Source organism: Meleagris gallopavo, chromosome 3 (genome assembly GCF_000146605.3).
Source record: "Meleagris gallopavo isolate NT-WF06-2002-E0010 breed Aviagen turkey brand Nicholas breeding stock chromosome 3, Turkey_5.1, whole genome shotgun sequence".
Classification (NCBI taxonomy): domain Eukaryota; kingdom Metazoa; phylum Chordata; class Aves; order Galliformes; family Phasianidae; genus Meleagris; species Meleagris gallopavo.
The window spans coordinates 55,725,257-55,744,737 of NC_015013.2; the positions used below are offsets into that span (position 1 = coordinate 55,725,257).

A 19,481-nucleotide genomic window follows, 5' to 3' on the forward strand; every position below is an offset into this window, starting at 1 on the left:
TTTTTTATTTAAACTTTATCCTGTACTTGTTTAGCAAGGTATGTCCTGAAATGAGGATAGGATTACAAGACTTTTAAAAGTACATCTTCTTTTTACCTTTTGCATCTTTGATCTTGGTATGTTTTCACTGCTATTTTCTACATCAGACTGTATTAAATTTTATTTTTAAAGAAATAAATTCAATCATAGCTCTGACCAGCAGTTCATGGAGCAAAACAGCCTGTGATGGTCAGGCAGTTTGGATTTACTTTTCTTTAACCTTTTACTTTATCAGCAGTATGCATGTCTATGAAAAGTTCAAAAATTATCTGGAAAGGTGAAAGCCATTCATACATGGCCTTTCCTACCTTACTCATCTTGTACATTTATGTTTTGTAATATACTTAAAATAATCAGACAGCCATTAATCAGAAAGGCTAATAAAAGATTCACTAGAAAAGGTAGAAACCATGAGAGCGAAGTATATTCAGTCAACAGCTGCAATTTCAGGCATAAAATACATAGGCCTATGCTAGCCATTAGGCTACTACTTCTTCCATGTGTATGAGAGACTGAAATATTTTTTGGTCATTAATTGGACACAGTGTTATATAGCAAGATATGTCCTTCCTTAATCAGTATGTAGCCTCTTCTGCGCAAAATTAATTTATGCTACATACATTTTTGTCTGTAGTTATATGTTGTATTATTTTTGTTTTAATTCAGGTTAAATTAAAAAGCATTGGGAATATCTACAAGATAAGAATTGAACTTAGTGAATTACTGAATAAGCAGTCAGAGTGGAACATACAAAGAGTAAGATTTTTGTGATAAATTCTTTTCTGCTTCATTAATTTCTGTACGGACTAAAAACCATCTTTTCATGAATCAAAAATACTTTTTGTGGTACATTTTTATTGTCTTGCCTTTGGTTGCTTGTGAGATGACAGAAGCACTGACACAGTCTCCCGAAATGAACTTCTGAACATTGTTTGCAATAATTCTTTTAGTGTATTCCAATTTTAGTGTATAGTGGCTTATGCAGTTTTACTTTCTACAAGTTCACCTGTACTCTTAGATGTTTGCATCTATAGCTACTTCACAGCTGCAAATTCAACTATGAAAAACTGACAGTGATTGAGCAACAATTATTTCATGACAAGTGCATGCAAAGAGTGATCAAAGTTTAAGTATAGACTTGTTATAATTGGTGCAAACGTAATTCACAATTATTTTCAATGAAAAAGAAACTGCTGCTTTTAATTCAGAGTTGTTTCTTCTTTTCTGCTTCTATTCTAGCTCTACTGTTCCCATGATAGGAACATTTGTCAGATTAAATTAATACTAATTCCTGAAAACACTGACCTCCATGCAGGATGTCTTTCATAATTGCGGATAAATAATTGTCTTCTGTTTCTTATTGAACCTGTAAAAGACATAATCTTATTCTTTGGCTTTTCACTTATCTTAAAAAAAGACTGATTTATAAAGTCAGTATTACAGAGTAATAAGAGACTTTGACTTTCATCCAAAGCCCTTAACTGTAACCACATCATAGCTATGTAAGTGTAAATATTTCAGTTGCTGAAATGATTGCAGGAATCTTAATTTCCATCGTGGTGGTTACAGCATATTTCTTAAACGTTTGGTTTAAATTTCATAGGATGACTCTGGTATTATTTATGGAAGATGAAATAAATTCTGTTGAAAGCTGTGTTATCTGACCAAGCAGTTAATATTCGCTATTGTTATGAATCAGCAGGGGGAGCTCTGCCAATAAACATTAGAGATAATGAATCTGCTGCAGAAGTATTTCTTGTTAGAATAAATACATGCTTTGGATTAAAGGAAGTGTTCATTTTACTGAATATTTTACTGTAAAAAAAAAAATGATGGAAAAAGCATTATCCTGATTTCTTAAGTATTGGAATGTGAACACGAATACTTATTTTAATAACTGTTCACAAAGCTTATGTCTGCTATATCCATGTTAAAAAGAGAACTGCAGAGACAGTTTTCTGCTACTGATTTCCTTTTGCTCATGAAGGCCTATGGAAAACTGCAGTAGGCACTACTAATACCAACAGAAACTACTCCCACCAAAGAAAAAGAAAAATTGCTTTAGTTATAGAAACTAAATAAGACAGCCGTCACAATGTACTGTGGATAATAACTAGAGAATTTAAATTTTTCCTAGGAATAGAAAGGGTGTTGGTACTATGTATTTTTTTTTTCTGTTCCACTGTAAAAGCCAAATACAATGTGAATTGATTTAATATTTCAATATATCTTTCTGCACCTTGGTAAAGAGAAAATAGGTGATGACTTCCATTTCCATTTTAATACGAAGGCATTAATCTTTTTATGTCTTCCAAATACATGGTCTGCTTTAAGTTCACTATTAGAAGAGCTCTAGACAGTGATATGCATAGAGGGGGGCCACTGACAGAAATTACAATAACTGACATTCCTTATGGCAAAAATTTTACTTACAATTTTAAACTTTTATTTACAGATTTGTTTGCCCCAATATTAAGTTGACTTTAAAGTTCAAGACATTACAAAGAATATAATCTGGCAGTTTTATTTGAGATACGAATATGGATCCTCCATTGTGATGAGTAAAGTAGCAAAATAGTAGCTAAAATAAAACATGTTTTTGTACTGCAATTTTGTATGTCATATTTACTGATCATGTTATTTTTTTCTGAAATAGAAAAAAATACATAGAAGATACATTTTGCAGTGGAGAAGCAAAACACTGGAAAGAGTCATAGTTAATCTGTTTCTTCCCTAGGTGACTCTGCAACATGTGATGAGCAAGAAAACTCTGAATTTTCCAGCAAACACGTGGTTGTCAAAGAGTGATGATGATAGGGATTTTGTCTGTGAACTTCCATTAGTGGAAGCTGGAAAACCTATTTATCCAAGTATGTGTGTACATCACAGTTACATATGTATTGGTTACTTGGTTTTCAGTATTACTGTCATCTAAATTATATTCCATCTGCTATATGTCCATAAATGTGGTTTTAGCAACCTTGGAAACAAGCAGATTGAGTTCTGGAGAATATATTCCAGAAAAGTAATTACAAATCATACTTAGCAGTATTGTTTCCATTAAGCTGGAATGGTGAGTAAAATGAATTGTGATCACACTTAACATATTTTTTTCTTTTGGTTAATTTGGAAGTTATTTTATATCGTGTTTATGTCTACACTGGTGACTTGGAGCAAGCTGACACGGATTCTCCAGTTTATCTATGTATCTATGGAAAAAGAGGAGATTCTGGTCAAAGACTTCTGCAGAAATCTGGTATCCCAGTGAAATTTTTGAGAGGAAAGGTAAGTTTGAAACAATTTTTTCTGCCATATACGTATAATTAAGATCTTATTGATCTTAAATGTTCCTAATAAAGAAAAGATCATAGAATCATAGAATCACGAGGTTGGAAAGGACCTGGAAGATCATCTAGTCCAACCGTCCTCCCATCACCATTACTACCACAAGCTACTAAACCATATCTCATAGCTCCTCTTATCTCATCCAGACGCCTCTTGAACACTACCATCAGTGTCAGGTCATATAGGGTTAGCAAAATAATACCTAATAGCTAAGCAAAATTTTTATGAATCCAGGAGTGATTAGAATGAGTAAAAGCACAGGCAAGCAACGGGGAAGAAAAATTAAATGAAGAATTCCAACTGATGAGAAGAGCTTCCTGTGAACATAAAACATTCTATCAAGGTATAATGAGTTACAGCTGGAAACAAATGAGCATGCAGAAATCACTCCATGATTTCGGATCTTGGTAGATCTGGTGGCTGTTTCTTTTATTTCATGATAGTTTAACATTGAGATTAATTCGAGACAGATTTGAAGTCATTTCATCTTCCAGTTGCAGCTGATCTCCTTCATAAGTAAAATACTTGTTGTCCTGAATTTCTGTAGCAGTGTATGTTTGAATGTGAGGAACTACTGAGTTTAATCTTAGCTCTGTCACTAGCCTTCTTTCAACCTCCCAAGAAAGAAGTCTGGTTCTTCACTTGAACGTCTAACTCATGGTATCAAGCTTTTAGTGAACACTTACAAAAGAGTAAAGCAGTACATAAAATGCTAAACACAGCAATAACTTGTCAGGAAACTTCAGAACTATCTATACTATTTTAGATTTTTTTTTTTAATTATACCATTACTATTGTGTTAGATAGAAAGTTCTATCCACTCTGAAGTTGTTCAGAATTTAAGTGGAGTTGTTCAGGGATTATTCTAGCTGATTTGATAGTAAATTCCCCATGTTTTTAATACATGGTTCAGAGAGAGGGGGCTGTTCAAAGTGCTGCATATGATAGAAATGGGGGTGGGTAAGGGAGTGGATTGAAGGAGGAGGGGTAGAGCAGGGCCTGGGATATACCTTTTTGTGTCAAAGGTAGTTGAATGCTGACTTGAACAATATGTTTTAATCCCTCCCACAGGTATTTGCCCAATATCATAGAGAATAAAGAAAACCTTTCCTTAATGCCCACTTCCTGTAAGCATCTGCTTTGCTGCACAACCAGTTAAAATTTTCAGAGCAGCTACAGCTGTAACAGAGGTTGAAGTGCATTCTGCTCTGTACATAGCAGGTTCTTTCAAGTGCTAAATATGCTGATAAATTAACCCCTCTGTTTTTCAGTTGAGCACCCAAACTCATTTGTGTCTTAGATGTTAATGCCAAAAGCTGTGAATGTTTTAACTCTGTAGGTAAAACAAAATATTACACGGATGTGTTCTGTGGAAAAATAGATGCCAGTGTTAGCAGAAAACACCTAGGTACTATAAGTAAATCACTAGGGAAATCAGTTCTGCTTCAGTGGACTCTTTGGTGGTTGCTGTAAATAATGCATAGAGCCGTAAAGATAATGAAGATAAAAAGAAATATTGAAAAGCTGCAGCTCTGCCTTTGTACAATTTAAGGCAGGGATCCTTCAGAAAGTATGGCTTGTGATCATATATTACAGATACACAGGGGAGAAGTGAAGCTGCACAGTCTTAATTCTGCCATCTGCCAAGGACTGAGAACTATGCAGATATGAATTTTCTGATGTAGTTCATTCCTTCATTTTGCTTTTACTGAGAAGTGTGATTTGGACAGTTGCATTCTGAGAGACAAAGGCATATGCTGCTTATTGTGACAAAAATTACCAACCAGAACCTTTCACTTGCTCAGCTTCATGCTCTTATTATAACCACCTTTGTCAACTGTAAGCACAAGTCTAAGAGATTAACAAGGGCAAAGTGGTATATCAGATTCCAGTTTCGCTGAGCAAAATAGAATGTAAATAGCAAAGATGGTCTCAAAAAAGAGCAAAGGATGAAAATGACTGTATTTAAAATAAGCATTAACAAGGGAAATAATTGCCTGAAGGAGTTCTTACCTCAACAAGAATTATTGTAAACTGTGATGTACTGAGATAATAGTGCAGAGCTGTGGGCAGCATTCTGGATGATGGATGAAAAATCCCCACAGTTTATTTGGGATTATTTTTGCATTCTGATTTTTAGTTATATTTTCTCATTTGGTCTGATATGTAACTGAAAGACATTTATCTTTACAATACAACCCCTTTGATACAGTTTGACTACCTATAAAACCATTGTGGCATCATAAGAGTCAGATCAGGCTTTTAAATGCTGATACTTCCAGATTGTTTTAATGTTGGCAAATTATGGAGTGCTCTCTTCTCCTCTGTCTCCTAGGTCAATGCTTTTGAAGTGAAAGCTGTATCTCTTGGAAAGCTGCAGAAGGTGCTGTTGCGCTGTGAGGCTAATTCAAAGTCTCAGTATTGGTACTGCGATAAAGTCATTGTCAGAGAAGATGAGAATAACTCAGAATATGTTTTCAATTGTGAAAGGTAGTTTTTACAAGAACTATCTTAAATATAGGATAGATTCCCAGGGGTGTCTGTCATTTCAGTAACAATATTTTGCCAATAAGGAATACTAAATATGATTTTTTCTTCCAGGAAAAGACAGAATTGGACTAATTTGCAGTTTTATAAAATCCACAAAGTATGTTGCTTCAGAATAAACTGCTTGAGTTCATAAGATTAAATTATTACAGTGTGATATGGTTACTAGATTATACAATGTATCTCATCATACAAGAATCAGTGCTATAAATGTGGCTTACATATTCAGAATGCATTTTAAACTAAAATGTATTTCTAAATAGGAAAGAAAACAGAATTGAAATTCATTCTCAGCTCAGAGTAACATCTGTCCTTGCATGGGTAGCATGGCCTTAGAATAATGCATGCCAAGGCGCTTTGCTATATTAATTCTGCAATAATTACCCTGCTAGATGTTGATCTGTAAAAATTATTCAGTGGCAGGGAGAGAAAAATTTTAATTCACGGCTTTTCTACAAGGAAGCTCTGCCTCTGAAAAAGGATTAAAGTAAAGCAGTGGGGCCCAAATGTAAAACAGAAATACTGTGCTCTATTCAAGGAGGGGAGTAGCTTTGTGTCTCAGAAATCTCCCTGATGCATCAGACCTGTGCTCAGGTTTTAGCAGAAGTGGTACAGATAAGCTGTCATCTAGGAAGACAAAAATTATTTCTTAGGGACTACTTCTTACACAAACTGTCAAATTTTCAAGTCAAAAATAAGGAACCTGAAAAATTTACAGAATTCCATCAAATAGTTATGTGATTTAAGCTACATGTGCCTGTGTCCTTCATCCAGGATTTCTTTGCACCTAAGTATTAGTTGTGATACAATAATACAGAGAAATATGTTTGTAGCTTTTACAGCAATTTTAATATGAGAATTTTCTTTTGGGGAAGTTAGAAAAGAGGGAATTAATAAACATGTAGAGGAAGCAACTGAAAAGCAATAAACTTAATAGGATTGTTCTGAAGTTTATCTTGGGTTTTATTTGTCAGCAAAATAAGCCTTTAGAAAATAGTGATAATTCCACTCTGTTCTAAGGATTCTATTTCTTTTTTTCTTTTCCTGGAGATAAAATTGCTGGAACATTGGCATTGCACTGATTGGCATTGCACTGATCCCTTCCCTGAATGGTGTCACAGCCATCTTTTGTTTTTTTTTGTTTTTTTTTTGTTTTTTTTTGAGTCTGTTCCTGCAGTGGCAGATATCTCTTTGTTCCTGTGCCAGTTTCATGCTATTTGTTGGTGTGAACTTGTCAGGTAGGGGCAGTGGGAAAGAGCAGGAGGAGCATCCAGGGACAGAAGTCTGACACTGTCTAGGGATACACAAGGCTTCAGAAATTTAGCACTTGTTACAGAACCACTTCTCAGCAGCTGCTGAAAAGGCAAATTTTGGTTTGCACCTTTGATGCACGTAGACCACCTGATAAGCAGCAGAACTGCACAGAACCTGGGGGCTGGGTACGGAGAGCAAGGTAAGGGGAGCTTCTGCAGAAGGGATGGATGAGCATGTGCTGAATGGCATTTTACCCTTGTTTAGGGAAATGAAGAACAATACATTCCAGCTTGGTATCTTCTTTATCCTCTACTGAGGCTCTTTTGGCCCTGAGGCTTCAACTTTGGAGTGAATTATGCAGCTCTTCCTCATTCTGGGGGCAGCTCTTTTTTCCTCTTGGCCTCTCTACACTCATTCTCTTCAGCTTATGCTGGATTGCAGAGAGCCTTCATAGGAGACTCAGTGATTTCAGTTGTTCATGGAGAGTCTGTGGAGTGTACCCAGTAAATAAAACCCAGCAGCCCAGAAGCTTAATGAATATATTTTTGTTCTGTAGAAATTTGAAGGTTTTGTTTGTTTGTGTCTTTGTTTATGAAGCAGGAGGGAACTACGAGAGTTAGTAACACGTGTTCTGAATAGAAAGTTTTCAAAATAATCATAGCCTAGTGTAACACAGCTAAGAGGCCTAGATAACGTTTACCTTCATCCAGTCTTCAAACTCATCTGTCAGTCCTCAGCTGTTAGGGAGAACAAGGAAGCACAGAATTTGATTCCATCTCTGTTTTTAAGAACGAGCTTTGAACTTAAGAAATAGTGAAATAGATACACACGAATTATAAAGGGCGCTTAGTCTGTAGAACTGAAATATTTTTCTGCTCCATTTTAGCTATGCAAATAATTATGGTTGTGTTATGGTTGTGCCACATGAATCTCTTAAAGGACATGGGTATATTTCATTCATACACATATTTCATTCATACTCTTACATTTGCAAAAGTATAATTTCAATTATTGGGTCAAACCCTTAATTCTCACTTTAACATCTATCAAATAAAATACTAACATTTTTGTATTTGCTGTCATATATATTTGTTATGAAAGTGAGATGCCAGTAATTCAATTATATTGTCTTGTAGAGGAAAAAATCTTATTCCTACATATATATCTATATCTATATCTATCTATCTATCTATATATATATTTGTTATTTTCAGGTGGCTTCCTTTTATGTCCGGAGGTGTAATTCATTCAGAAATGGAGCTGTACCCTCAAGGTAAGTTTTAACATTATTCTATGGAAGCGTGATCAATAAATAAGTTGTACTGAAGAATTCAGGCTGAATTTATACATCAAATATTAGGGTTAACCATTTTGCTGCTTCATTCTGGTATTTCTAAAAGAATATAGTTTGTATTTATGTTGCAAGATGGGTATAAGTATTACTTGAAGATTAGTGAGGGAAGGATTGAGATGGAAAATTCTCTCATATTGGCATGAAGATTAGAATCACAAAATGTCCTTTTCATCTTTTGTTTCAAGTCTTTTATTTAATGTTGAAGGATAGACCCTTTATCAACTGCATTTTTGTTGTTTTTTTTTTTGGCAGAATTTCAAACAACTCAACAGCTGAAAAGGCAAGAAGAAGCTAGTGGTAAATGCTCTAGTCTTCTGGTTTTAATGTAGAGTATTTGTTTCAGAACTAACTGCTTTATGTGTTTCTTGCTGCTTTTATTTATTTTAAAACATTAATTACAGTACTTTGAGTATTTTGGTAATTTCATATTTTAATTTAAACAATAAATCACTTTGTTTTTCTTTTCCTTGTCATTTTTCTTTCCAGTGATGTTAATTTTCTTTCTGTTCACTTGAAAATTTATTTTTTTTTTAGGGCTTATTTGTTATCTATCTTAATTTCTGCTCTTTTATTTAAAATTTAAAAGATATATATATATATATATTTTCTCCCAGGCTATACGTAGGTTTGTATTCATGGCTGGCTTTATATTTTCTGATTTTTACCAGAGATTTCATATTTGTTAAGCTTGACTTTTCTGTCAACCTGGCTTCCTTGTAACCAGTGCAGATTAAATTACGAATCTTAATAACACATAACATTTTCTCACTTGTGAGAAGTACTGCAGGTTGAATAACAATTTAGAAGCTGTCAGAAGGAAATTTAAATATATTTATTCATAATTTATTGTATCAATCAAGATATTTGGAGAGACCAAATGATTTGTTTTAAATAGCATCTCCATGGAAATTCATTTAACTATAAAGCCTGTTAACAATTACTTTACAAATTGTATTCAAATTCTATTCTTCTTTAAAGCTTTTTTCTTTGAATGAAAAGTATCTTTGTTCTAGTTCCTTTCCATGCCTCTTTCAGAAAGTGTTCATTTTTAATTTGTTCATCAGTCTTTTTCTTACCTGTTTTGCCTGCCTCGCTTATGCAAGGTCTGCGCCTACAGATCTGCCTGTACACAGTTAAATGAGTCTTCTTAGTGCTTCCTTAATTTACAGGTATCTGATTTGTTTCATTTAAGTTTTACTTCTACGATGCATATTAAAATCTGTAACAGGCTAAAACTGCCCTGTAAAACTAATGAAAGATGATAATGAGATGGAATAAAATAAATATTTATTCAGTTGGCTTCTCTCTAGTGGAGATGGGCTTGGACTTGCAACAAACATTTTGATCATAGCACTCCCATCCTGACTTACTGAGAGAAATGCCTTTGTCTGGTCTAGAAGACTTGGACAGCTTTGTCATTAATAAAACTTGTCCATTGTCAAAACAGACCTGTTTTATAGAAACAGAAGGTGTATTTGTTGCAAATGCCCTCAGTCTGAGTTGGGTAGCCAAAACTGTATGCACCAAAAGGCCTTGTATTTGAGTGTATGGGGCATTCCTGAATTATGGAACACCAGGAAGGAGACTGAAAGAGAAGACTGTGAGTACTGGAGGAATGGGTGATCTGTTATTTGTTTTTCTTGTTTGTTAAATCAAATTATGATTATACAGTTTTTATCCTTTTTTCTTTTTTCAATTTAATTTTTTCCCTAAACAAATTGTTTTCCAGGCTGTAATGAAATAACTTTCTAGTTATTTCACTGTATTTTCAATATAAGAAACTTGGAGAGGCTAACAGAATAGAAAAGACCATTAAAAACATTTGAGGTATAATAAATTAAAAAGTGAGCAGGTCCAAAACAATATTCATTTTGCCCCTTTAAAATTATTATTTGTTTCTGAATGAAATTTTGAATTTTTCATTGGACTGGAGAAGTAGAGGGTCATATTTTACCCTTTGTTTGTGCTTCATACTTGTTCTTCATAAACATGTGTATATTGAGTTGTCCTTATATTCCAGCCATATGTTCCAAAGATACTTTATTTTTAAGAAATTGATATTATAGTGTTTGAAAAGAATATAGTCTGACTTTTGTGGTAGTGCACTCTTGAAAGAGGCAAGGAGCCTTCTACTTTATGCTCTTTGTTTCTACCTCCTGTACATACAGGTTGTCCACCCTTCCATTTGATGTTGATCTCTTTATATCCTGGTACTTGTATCCTGGTACTTATCTCCTGCTTATTTTGTTAAGACAATAGATCTGTAGAAAAAGTCATGAAGATGTAAATTATCTATAGGCACAGAAGGAATAGAGTTTGTTACATGCTGGAGACTGACAGCTTTCAGTGGAAATCGGATGGTTCATTTCCTTTATGAGTATCTAAAAATTTTCCATCACTTTTCAGGATGAGGGTTTGGCCAGACCTCAAAAATTTGGAAAACAAATAAAAGTTCATTGCTTCAGATCAATCTTCATGAGGCAAATTGCTAACAGATAATGGGGTTTGCTCAAGATAAATACTTCTGTCAGACAGCAGATTTAATTCATGCAGGTTTTACTAGTCATCTTTTTATTAATAAAACTGCAGTGCAGATTGTGGCATTTCTTTATATGACTGTGGGTCTGTACTTCATTTGTTGTTTGCCTTGCACAATATTAATTTAAGTAACCAAGTGGAACTTGTTTCACACAGACAACAGCTGAAATCAAAAGAAGTGTGGAGATCATCCAGCCCTAGCTTTTCAAATGCAGAAATGCATTTTCCAATAATGAATGATTCTTTTTAAAAGTAGATTTATATTAAGCTCCTTTCAGATATTTACATAACTTGTTTGCATCTTCTGGGGGCAAAGAAGCAATTTCAATATCAGGGAAGCTTTATATAAAATTATTTTTTAGAGTCCTCTAGTTTCAGAATGTTCTCTAAAATCACTTATTTCATGCCAGTCTCAATGTCTTGGCTCAGTCCAAGAAAACAGAGCTCTATATGTGACACGTACATAAAATGAAAAGGAATTGTATGCAGTAGATTACTTTGACAGGTTTTCTTTTTGCATTTCTTGTTTATGTATTTTTGTCATAAACCAAATTCTGGAGGACAAGCTTTTTCTGTGGCAGGGGTGCTGCTAAAAATCTTGCCAGTTACTGTCTTTGTATTTCCAGCTTTAAGGACTGAGGAAGTTGGCAACGTACTAAGTTTGCACACCTTATCCAAGTTTGAATGATGCAGAATTTATCCAGCCTTCCACTGCCACTCCCAACCCCATAACTTTTTAGATGTATATTAGTAATAGTTCCTGAGCTAAAATATTACTTTATGTAATCTGAATAACTTGCTACATATCACTAACAGTTATAGATGTGTTTTGATTTTACTTTTCCACTTTGCAGAAGGAGACTGGAAGATTACTGTAGTCACTGGGGATTTTGAAGCAGCTGGCACAACAGCAACAGTATCCCTTTATGTTTATGGAGAAAACAAAGCTTCTGGCCCTATTATTTTGGGATCTGGGAAACACCAGCTGTTTAATCCCAATAGTGAAGATATATTTAAGGTACAGTATGGTTTTTACATAGACACTGGAGAATTCAAAACATGCAAAACAGCTCTCCTCAAAACTGGATAATAACGATAACCGAAGGGACTCGAAGCAATATGTATATAAAAGGATCATTTAGCATTTCTAAGAGAGTGGTGGGCTTTTATGATAGTAAGATTTGAATCAGTAAATGTATTCAAAACTGCTTCAAGCAGACATCCATCTCTTAGAATGTTTAATACTTGCATCTGCTTGATGTGCTACTTTTAACAAAACACTTCATTTGCAGAAACAGAAGGAAGTATATTTGCTTGTTCTTTGCACTGAAATAGTAAGATAGTCCTAGCTATTGCTTGTATTGCATATCCATTCTTGCAAGCTTCCATTGTTGTAAATTCCTCCATGAGATTCTTCTGGTTTCCACCCACATACTGTCATGAGAACCTTCTGTTGAATCAGATAAGAAGGAAGGAGAGGATTGATAGACATTAGAATCAAGTCATAATTGATTGGCTAACTCAGGAGATTTAGACTACAGATGTCCTACTTCTGAAAGAAAAATTAAAGGGTTGCAACTCTGAGAGATGCTTCAGAAATGTGAAATTTCCTAGGGATTTTCTAATTTCCTAATAGTTCCTCCAGTTCCAGTATTTCCTTACGATCCTGCCTCCTGCACTTGTTAAATCTTTAACATGTTATTTAGATTGAAATAATGTATGCATAATAAACAGACGGAGATTCATTGACAGATGTGACAAGAATTTTTTCAGATCTTTTTTATTTTTGTTTGTGAGTTTGAAGTGTAAACATGTAAGTTCTGGCAGAGGGAAGTTAAAGATGGCCTTTCCCTTACATTTATTTAAGTTGTTAATGGCTTGGTTAAAATTTCCAGGTAACGATGGGTTAAGAATATCTGATATCAAAACAGGGAAGTGTAATCAGTGTACATCTGCCCTTCTGAGAAATATTTCTGTGGATATTCATTTGACAGCAATGCCACTCTCTGTGGTCAGAGGCTTTTTTTATGAAATCTATCTTCCCATATATGACTTCTTGGAAGTATATGGTATGATGAAGCACATGCCAAATACATTTGAGAAACTATCTGTCTTTCATTAGCATTCTGCAGAAGATTAGGGAGACAGTTAGCAGTGAGTGGGGAGAAACCAAGCGCATGACATCTAATGCCAGGAAGAGGCACAACAGCTGCTCGAACTCTCCTTCTCCTGGATCCTGTGTCTACAGCACAGTTATTTCTCAGTGTAGGGATTTCTGGCACTGTGAAGCAAGTGCCTGCCTTTCTGACATTACGCTCAATGCACCCACTGGAGCAGATATATTTTTAGCCCTAGTGAGGAGATGATCCTATACACTTCACATTCACTTTAGAAATGAGCTTCATACATAAGATACACAGTATTTGTGTCACAGTATTTGTGGAGATGATGTCTCTCCTGTTTCTGTTTTCACCATAACTCCTCCCTCTGCGAAAGGCTGAGCAGAGAGGATAGAAAAAAATATTTCTGCTTGATGCTCCATGCTCCACTGATGATTTGCTGCTCTGAATGCAGCTCTAGATAGCAGACAAAACTTCACTGGAATAATCTTAACAAATAATAAATAATAGGAGTTGCATAGAAAAAACAGTTAATTGCATAGTAATTGGGTTTCCTAGAAGTAAGTCATGAATATTCAGCAATCTAAAAAATCATGAGAAAAGAATTGTTAAAATTTGAGTAAATCCAAGTGTATTCCTCTATATACTCCTGAGATTGTGTTACTCATCTAGAACCTGATTTTCATGTTGCTTGCATTACTGTATAAATAAAATGTAACTTGATTAGGTTCGTTTACCTCTGATTGTTGTTTAAGTTATCTTAAAAACTGCTTCACCTTCAGTGTAACATATATTTATATATAACACTATTGCCTGTAGAGACTCCTGTATGATTGTAGCATATGACCTTTGCTGAAGGTAATTTAAATGGGGAGAGTTCTTGTTTCCAATTGGAGACCTAGATTCTAGGTTCTTTCAAGATAGTTCCATGTAAACTGCCCTATATTTGTTCTCGTGGCTTAGGGATTTCCAAACAGATGGGAAAGTCACAGATGATTATGGAGTGGGGAAAGAAAAGGAATTTAAATTTGATGGGTTTTCCCTTTTGCTCAATAACTGTTCCTGCATGTTGAAAGAATCTACTTCTAAGCTAAGGTTTTCTGCTTCTGTTACTTTTGAGGCATAATTTTTAGGGAATAATTTTTCTGTTGAGAATCATTTCTCCTCCAACAGAGGGACATCAATCTACTATAAGTTGCAGCATCCATCAGAACTGTGTTTCCAGTGCGTTTCTCAGTATTTCAAAAATACTGATTTTGGCAGTATGTTAAGTTGCTTTGGTCACTGAAGCTTTAATTATACTGTAAATTACATTTTCCAGAGCTGTGCATTCTGCGTCATCATTCTTTGAGGCATGGTGAATTATCTTTTATGACTATACACACAGTTTGATAAAGAAATACTTTTTCCATGCTTTAAGTTTAATGTGTGGTTATGCCACACATTCCCTTCTTTGTCCCAAAGAGAACTAAGCAGTAGCTTGTAAGCCCATTATCTTTCAAAAAGTCAGATTGCAATGTCTCAATTTTTATTACTTTCATAGAGAAGAATTCCCTACCTTTGGGTACAAGTTCTGCTTTTCTAGAAAAAACGAAGTCAGTAAAAACATGGCTGGTTTAGTACTTCTGCTTTCAAACTAATGTATGCTAGCTTTGCTGAGAGTGGCAGGATTTTGCTCCTCCTTAACAAGGATCTTCCCATGCTTTGATTTGAGCCATTTAGTTATCCTCTTTGCTATCTCTTTAGAGCAGTGGTGGCCCTGTTGTTACTAACATATTGCCAAATTTGTCTTAAATGACACTGTAATAAGCTATTGAGAGAGCTGGATTTTTCCAAAGAAATCTTAAAAATTTTCACTCTGTTATAATTTACAGTCAGTAGCTATCTTTTAAACACAGAACAACCATTCTCCTTAAGTTTGTGACATGAATGATATTTCAGGAGGATTGGACATTGAAATCCATCACAGAAATGAATTGCACTGCATGAGTATGCTTCTGTAGGCTATGAAGCTGCCTCATTGCCAGTTAAACTAGTTAGTTTCTTCATTTTTTTTATGAACTATCTTTTCAACACTGACATAGTTTATTTACTCTGTTAGAGAAAAAAATGGCAGAGAATGATATAGATAGATGAAAAGCATGATTCGTGCTAATATTTGTAGAGACACCCTACTCATTAAATTTAATAAATACAGTGTTCCTGTGTTGAGGTTGCTACAAGTATTAATACCAGTCACATGTGTATTATTCATAACGAATTGTGCTTTTCAAGTGTACTTTATACTGCATAGCATCACATGATGTTTTTATACTTAGAAGTTTATTTCATGTTTTTCCTTTTGGTTTCCTCCAGTTTTGATTAAAAATTATTACTTGTTTCAAGTAGCCTGTACAGTAATAGCCAACATTCCTTCCTTTAGAATCAGCCTTACAGGTTGCAAGGATCTGACGTTCCATGCATGTCGTTCATTCATTCCTGTAGCCTAGATCCATATTCATTGTTTCATCAATCAGAAGGGAGATGTCTAAAGTAAAATAAGAAGCAGTGCAGAGAAAACCAAATATTATAAAATAGTTTGAAGCAAATCCATTTTCATGCTTTTCTTCCCATTGTTGAAATAAAAGAGACTGCAAAGAGCTCAGTGAGAATTGTTCTCAAATAGAAGATAGTAAAAGCGACTGCAAGCACTAATGTGGCTATTTGGTCTCTTAACCATGGGGCTGCCGGTGCCTAGAATTTAGGCATAGCTTGCATCCTGCTCTTTTCCAGCTGTCCCCGTTTGCCATCTTGGCCATCATTCGGTCTCAAAACAGCTGAATAAAACTTGGAGAAATCCAGGTTTCAGTAAGATATGCTTAAGGCACATAAAAAAGACATATTATTGGCCTTAATTCCACTTGGAACTATTTGTCTCTCTACTAAATCTATATGATAACATGAACCTTGTTCCTTACTGAGATAAAAGGGAGAAGTATCTCTATCAACTACATGCTGTGTACAAAGCAAAAATTATCTGGTTCCAAGAAAACAACAAAGAAGGATTTTAAAGGGCTCACAGACAACATTGGAAAAAAACAAAATTCAACTCATTTTCAGAAGATGAAAGTGAGTTAACATGATGTTGCTTCCTCATTAATTCTGCAGTAAAGGGTACTACAGTATGATGTGCTGTTCCAGTATTTGACCACTTGTACATTTTTTTCACTATGTATTTAAGTGAAATTTTATTGTATTTCAACACTTAAATTGTCATTTCAGCTTGTGCCCATTGCCTCTTGTCCTGGTTATAACTGAGAAGATCTTAGCTCTGTCCTCTTTGTAACTTCCTTTCTGGTATTTAAAGTATCTAACGGGGAGCTAAAAGAAAGAAGGGGACAGACTCTTTAGCAGAACTTGTAGTAATAAGACAAGGGGAAATGGTTTCAAACTAAAAGAGGGTAGATTTAGGTTGGATATAAGGAAAAAGTCTTTTACAGTGAGGGTGGTTAGACACTGGAATGGATTGCCCAGGGATGTGGTCCTGGAGACTTTCAAGGCCAGGGTAGATCAGGCTCTTAGCAACCTGATGTAGCTGTAGGTGTTCCTGTTCGTAGTAGGGGAGTTGGACCAGGAGATCTTTAAAGGTCCCTTCCAGCTTTAAGGATTCTATTCTATGATTTATAGACATTGATGAGATCACTCTGAGCCTTCTCTTCTCCAGGCAGAACAGCCCCAGCCTTTCCTCATAGAAGAGATGCTTCAGTCCCTTTGACATCTTCATGTCCTTTCACTGGATTCTTCAGTTGTACTGTGAGGCCCAGAATTGTGAGCACTTAGATTTGTGTCATCAGGGATAAGTAGATGGGAAGGACCACCTGCTAGCTATGCTCTTCCTTCTGCAGCACAGGAGTCTGTTGGCCTTCTTTAGAATAGGATTAAAAAATCCTTTACTCTAGGAATGGAATGCAGAAAGTTTAAGTCCGACATGCTCACAGTAACCTATGGTGTTGAATGGTTACTGCATCCATCTGTTATAGGTAATATTCAGATCTGAGTGATAAATATTGCTGTAAATCCATCAAGGAATGACACGCATATTGCTGAGGTCAGTTCATGGTCTACCAGGTTGCTACAGAATCAACAGTCAGAAGGAGAGTAAATGAGAAATCCAGTCCTAGTCTGAGGTTTTGGATTGAAGTGACTACTCTGTATGTAGCTTTTATTAAATGAATCCCAATGCATCTTCAGACTGTTAGAAGCACTGTTTTGTGCCTACCGCTGTTATTCTTTCTTCAGCTGCATCAGCTCTTCATGCATAAGGTGCTCTTGTCTAACCACATCATCGTTCTTTTAGCATGAACCTTCATAGTGAAGGCTAAGTAGAGCTTTTATTTACGTGGCGAGACCTTGCTTGAGCTTTTTTACAGACAATACTGGATTATATTTCAGTTCACACCCTTTGATAGGCAATGTTTTGATTCCCATTTTGGAAAGCTTCACATCCAGTAAAACATACTTGGGCTAACCTGGAAAAGTGCCATCCTCTCAGAGAAACCTCAGCTATGTAAGTAGCTACATTCTCCTAATGAGGGGATTTTGTGCTTGTTTTGAAGAACTGACACCTTGATGTTGTAAATGCATGGAGCAAGCATAACTAACAAAACTGAGAAAGAAAAGATTTTTTTACAGCTTTAATGTAATTATTTAGTCCTACTCCTTAGATGTCTATACACATTTTTTTTTTTTTTTAAATTAAGACCATACATTTCTATTTGGGCAGCAGTGATGTATTCTGATTCTCGAGTTAATGCATAACTGACAAGTTCATTGACCATGATTCATGAATAGGCTAAATTCAGACAGCCAGAAATTTCAAAAAACATGCATTGAGCATGGGTACTTTGTTGGTAGATCAGTTATGATATTTTTGGAAACACCAGCTGCATCCTCGCAGAGTAAAAATGTTTCCTACTTTCAAAGATTTCTCCATTACATGCAGATGCTGTAGGAGTTACACAAAAAAGTCAGTGATTTCTCTTTATTTTAGGAATCCAGATGCTGCACATGACTTTTCAGAAATTCTGTTAATGAATTGCCTTACATGAAATTATTAATTGTCTGTCAAGCATAGCCTTTAGCAATTGTGTTAGACACTGGGACTTTGGTGTTGCTGCTCCTAAAGTGCTGACTTATCCAAATCATTTTCATTCTAGCCTGAGTTTATTTTAAAGAGTTTGCAGAATACAGTCTGCACAACAGAAATACAGTGACTTTTGTACTACCGTGTAGAAGAGAAATACAGTCATTACATACAGTCTTTCTGCCATTAAACTGAAGTTTCTTTCCACTCAACGGTCTCTTGTTAATATATCACTTCACATTTCACTTAGATAAACATCTCAAGTACTTGAAAATAGGTCATACTGACTTCACTCAAAATATCATACTTATTCTAGAGACTAAAAAAATCTGTTTGCTTAGCTCATTTAGAAGCAAATTCTAGTCGTTGTAGAATAGAATTACTACTATCACTGTATTCACAAAGATATTATTATGGATATTAAGTGATGGAACGAAAGATATTTATGAGATTGAACTGTTCATTTCCTTTAGAGCTCAACACAGAATTTAGCACAAATCAGTTAATACAGCAGGAGGGGTTTCACAGTCAGTCAAGAAGTGAACTGTAAAAGATGCCATCCCTGAAGGTGCTCAAAGCCAGGTTGGATGGGATAGTCTGACCCACTGGTGGCAACCCTGCCCATGGAAGAGGGTTGGACATACATGTTCTTTAGTGTTCCTTCTGACCCAAGCCATTCTTTGATTTTATGATTTAGTCAATACTGGAAATAAAGAAACAACCTCATGATATGGTACTTGTTTTGGAAGAAGAGTAACTTTAGCTCTACCATGTATAAGAGTATTTCAGTCTGCAGTTCACTGCAAGAACAAAATTGACATACATATAATACTGTTCCAGGTGGTAAAAGGTAACTTGAAAGTAAGTCAGTGTGAGTGAGATAGCAATGTGATATCTGATCTTACCCCAAGATAATTTTTTCCCACCCTCAAATTTACAACTAAAGCTGAAACTGTTATTGACATCCTTGCCTTAATTTCCATCCAAGAATTAGCATGATATCTTTTGGCCTGAGATTGTCCTTAATCAGTCAGAAACAGAAGTATTATTAAACATATTTTCAGTTTGACAATTTACTATATTTTAAATTAATTTGAAGAGAACTTTCATTCACAAAAATGTTCCCTTATCTGTAAATGTTCTATGTCCTCCACAAGTTACA

General features: G+C 35.2%; 1 protein-coding gene across 1 annotated transcript in view; it reads left to right on the forward strand.

Annotated features, from left to right (window-relative positions):
- LOC104910342 (lipoxygenase homology domain-containing protein 1-like) overlaps positions 1 to 19,481 on the forward strand; it is a 193,812-nt gene that overhangs the window by 63,718 nt on the left and 110,613 nt on the right. Inside the window, 7 exon segments of the mRNA XM_010708935.3 lie at positions 706 to 795; positions 2,777 to 2,909; positions 3,173 to 3,324; positions 5,720 to 5,874; positions 8,400 to 8,458; positions 8,792 to 8,836; positions 11,932 to 12,095. Coding sequence (XP_010707237.2) covers positions 706 to 795; positions 2,777 to 2,909; positions 3,173 to 3,324; positions 5,720 to 5,874; positions 8,400 to 8,458; positions 8,792 to 8,836; positions 11,932 to 12,095 — 798 coding nt within the window.